Genomic DNA, 3,688 nt, shown 5'->3' with positions numbered 1-3,688 from the left:
AGCTAACTGCGCGCACCGTGAATTTAACACATTAAAACATACATTTGAACGATGTAAAAATACTTAGCGATTCTTATAAAAAAAAAAATACATTCAGACTTTTACGTATATGTATACATACATATGTTTCTATAAAGAAAATCCTTGCAATTATGCTGTATTTAAACTACAACTTGTTGCAATCTAATTTACTAAAAACTATTATTACGAATAGTTCTGTTTCATGTTTTTATTGACTACTAACAATTTACAACACTAATCTAAAAAGTATCTAAAATAATTTATATACGTATCGCTAAGATTATTTATAGCTGCAAACATATGAACTACATACATACGTTTAGATGAAGACAAAATCATTTTTATATTAATACAATTACTTTTATATTAATATAAAATAAATATTAATACATAGTAAACTCAATGTTACAAATATATACATACATATGTATTTACGTATCGAAGTTACGTATGCAATTTATTACAATCACAACTTTATTTAACTAATGTAGATTAGCCTATATTCGAAAAATTGGACTGATGTTTTCTCATATTGAAATAAAGTTATAAGAAAAATTGATAAAAATATTTTAAAATTTAAATTACGACAGTTTGAGGGCCTTTGCTTTTTATCGTTATCGCATCACATTACAGGCAAACAAAAAATAATTCGCCGTACATGCCTGAGTTGTAAAGTATTTCGATTATTTTTTTTTAGCCGTCGCCTTTATATGTATATTTTACACTGGCCCTACATACACACATTCGGCGATAAAAAATGATTTTTTTTTGTAAAGTAGTTCTACTGGATTCCAGAGCACAGTTTTTAGTAAGCCCTAATTTACTGACATCAGGGTGTTTCAATAAGGTGATAAGAGCTGAGTTATAGTAGGTAGGTGCCAGAGGTACTTGAGATTAATGAAGTTTGAAAGAAAATATGTACCATACTTCAACAATAAGACTGTAAATGCCGAAGATATGACAATAAATTCAAAAAGACGANACTCAACGAAAATTTCGACACGTTTGCATAGCTCATAATACGAATTTCACTTTCGATCTTCGATCTTCGATAGCCAGCGAAGATCGAAAATCGAATGCAACTCATAATAAGGGCCTTTAAGATCCGACTGTACATACCGAAGGTATGACGAAAAATGTAAAAAACAACCCCAGATTATTTTTTTCAAATTATCTTGCAAAAATACGATAGGCACAGGGGCGTACGGTGATCTTTTTTCCGGTACGATCTGATGTACAATAATGTTTTGTGCAACTAACCGATTAACCTGAAAATATAAATTCCTAAACAGCATTATATACGTTATCTAAAACATCTGAAAATGTAGCAATATACGTGTATATACCTACCACTACCCACCATATCCACCTTACCCGCCGGCCAGTTTAGTATCACTTTTGTCGACTTACCCAATGCCGCGTAAAATGCAACGAAACAAATACATTTCTGCATTTAATATCATTACAAAATAAATTTATTCATAAATTTTAAAACATAGATACATACATAAAACACATGTGCTGATAAATTCATGACTTAATAATAAAATGTATTTAAATCCATTTAATGAAACTTTAATTTCATTCAACACTGCATTAAAGAAAAATCGTACACTCCATATTGTAAACTTAAATTTAAAAATATATTTTACATATGAGTGCATGATCGTACATACTTAATTATGTACATAAGTTAATATGTATTTATTAATACATATGTACATACATATAATTTATGTATGCACATATGCGATATATATGTACATAAGAATAAAACAAATGCAAAACTCCAATAGACTTCACAGTCCGCGCTGTGTCGTCTACATAATGACAAAATCAAATATGTATTATTTTTAAAACAAATTCTAAATGCCTTATTTTCGTTTAGCACACAAATTTTTTGGTAGTTCAATAACTCTCAAAGTTTTGTCCTTAGCAGTTAAGATTATCTGAAATATAGAAAATACGATTCAAACGTAAGCTTGCTACACTAGCCCAAAAAATATGTATGTATATCGTGAATCACCTTATTACTCGCCACTGTTAAAGTTAATACGCTGCCGGAGCAGCCGGCAAAACGCCCACATGGACGCTCTTTCGCCTTATCAATCGCATAGACAAAGCCATCAAATGAACTGATCAGCAGGAATTTATTTTGGTATAGACGCATGGAAACAGCGCCAGTACCGCAATACAATGTAGATAAGTGTTGACCGGTCTGTAGGAGTATAATTATTTTTTTAGTTTTGTAATATTTTTCTTTTTTTGTTTTGTTTTGTATTATGTATTAACTTACTGTGAAATCCAATTTCAATATATTGCTACGTTGTGTACTACAAAAGATTTTGCCATCATCCAATAGCAAGCTATAAGCCTTCAGTGGTTCGGGCATGGTTATTGTGCGCAATAGAAGCCCAGAGGATGCATCACGAATTTGCACTTCCTTAGATTTAGAGGCCACTACGAGTATTCGACGTGGTCCCTCCTTTGTTGCTTTGATGGCGGTAATTGATGTATCCGACGATGAGACCGAGGCGCTGTTGAGGTTGTTAGACTGTGGAAGAAGGAAGAAAGTTTTTATGACTAATGCATATTTCCCTTTGTGGAATTTCACTTAAAGAGTGGAGTGCGAGAGAAAACTGATTAAGGTCACTATATTCAATAAAACTGGAAAAGTATCAGAATGCATATTTTAAAGGGTTCGAAAAACCGCATTAGGTGTTCTGACAGTTTTTACAGTAAGTATTCACAAAAACATTTTTTCAATAAAAAATTTCGAATTCTCTTGATAATTAAAATAACACGAGTATTTTAAGCGCCGATATTATTTAACCAAAAACAAAAGTTTGTGCTAAAACTACGATATACCCGTAAATACTGGATCCAAATTGTTGAAAATTTGTTTGGAAATTTTTGCATTCATGTAAAAAAAGATCACAAAACTCTTGAAACAAACACATTTTTTAAATCACCCAATGAGTTATATTTGGGAATTCCCTAATTAAATAGGAAAAAAATTAAGCACCCATTTTACATACAATTAAGTGGCTCACAAGGTCTCGTAAGTATCGTATGTCGTAAAGTTTTTAACCAGGGACCGAAAATAACAGTTTTTTTTCGATGTTATAAAAGTCCGGACAAAATATTGTCGTAGAACAAAGTAATAAATGTTCCTTTGATCCAAGAACTTCCTGGACAAGAATCCTGGATTCTTTCTATTTTTGAACTTTTTAGGAAAAAGTCCAATACCTGAAAAATCTGGACTTTTTTTTAGTCCAGTAATAACAGTTAAACTTGGCTAAATATTTTTCTAGGCCGAAATAAAAGTCATTTCCTAATAATAAAAAAACCGCTTATTCAAATTAAATAAATTTAGTATAAAATGAAAGTGAACTGAAATAGCTTTCAACCAAAAATATCTAAACGAAGGTTACGACTTATTTATATATATTTTTTATCTTACCCACGGTTTGTTCTATGACATTTAAAAAAAAATTTAATTTAAATGTTTTTCAATAAAGGACATTAATCGTTTAGATATTTCAGTTTGAACGCTATTTTAGTCCTTTTTCATGTGATACCCGCTTTGTTTAATTTGGATAAACGGTTGGGCTATAGTCACTACAGTCCGACCGATTCCCAATTTTTCGCCGATTAATCGGCTGGA

The 3,688-nt window shown here is 31.0% G+C and overlaps 1 protein-coding gene across 1 annotated transcript in view; it reads right to left on the bottom strand.

The window, feature by feature from the left end:
* Nucleotides 1-1,124: 1,124 nt before the first annotated feature.
* LOC108379706 (serine-rich adhesin for platelets-like) overlaps nucleotides 1,125-3,688 on the bottom strand; it is a 10,049-nt gene continuing 7,485 nt past the window's right edge. Inside the window, exons 4-6 of the mRNA XM_017636056.1 lie at nucleotides 2,318-2,575; nucleotides 2,048-2,239; nucleotides 1,125-1,970 (exon numbers count right to left, since the gene is read on the bottom strand). Of these exons, the coding sequence (XP_017491545.1) occupies nucleotides 1,896-1,970; nucleotides 2,048-2,239; nucleotides 2,318-2,575 (525 nt within the window). The 3' untranslated portion in view covers nucleotides 1,125-1,895. The remainder of the gene's footprint in view (nucleotides 1,971-2,047; nucleotides 2,240-2,317; nucleotides 2,576-3,688) is intronic.

Source organism: Rhagoletis zephyria, unplaced genomic scaffold, assembly GCF_001687245.7.
Source record: "Rhagoletis zephyria isolate East Lansing unplaced genomic scaffold, Rhagoletis_zephyria_1.1 Rzeph_scaffold_17120, whole genome shotgun sequence".
NCBI lineage: Eukaryota > Metazoa > Arthropoda > Insecta > Diptera > Tephritidae > Rhagoletis > Rhagoletis zephyria.
Note: the sequence above shows the minus strand (reverse complement) of the source record. Positions and strands in the feature narration are given on the sequence as shown.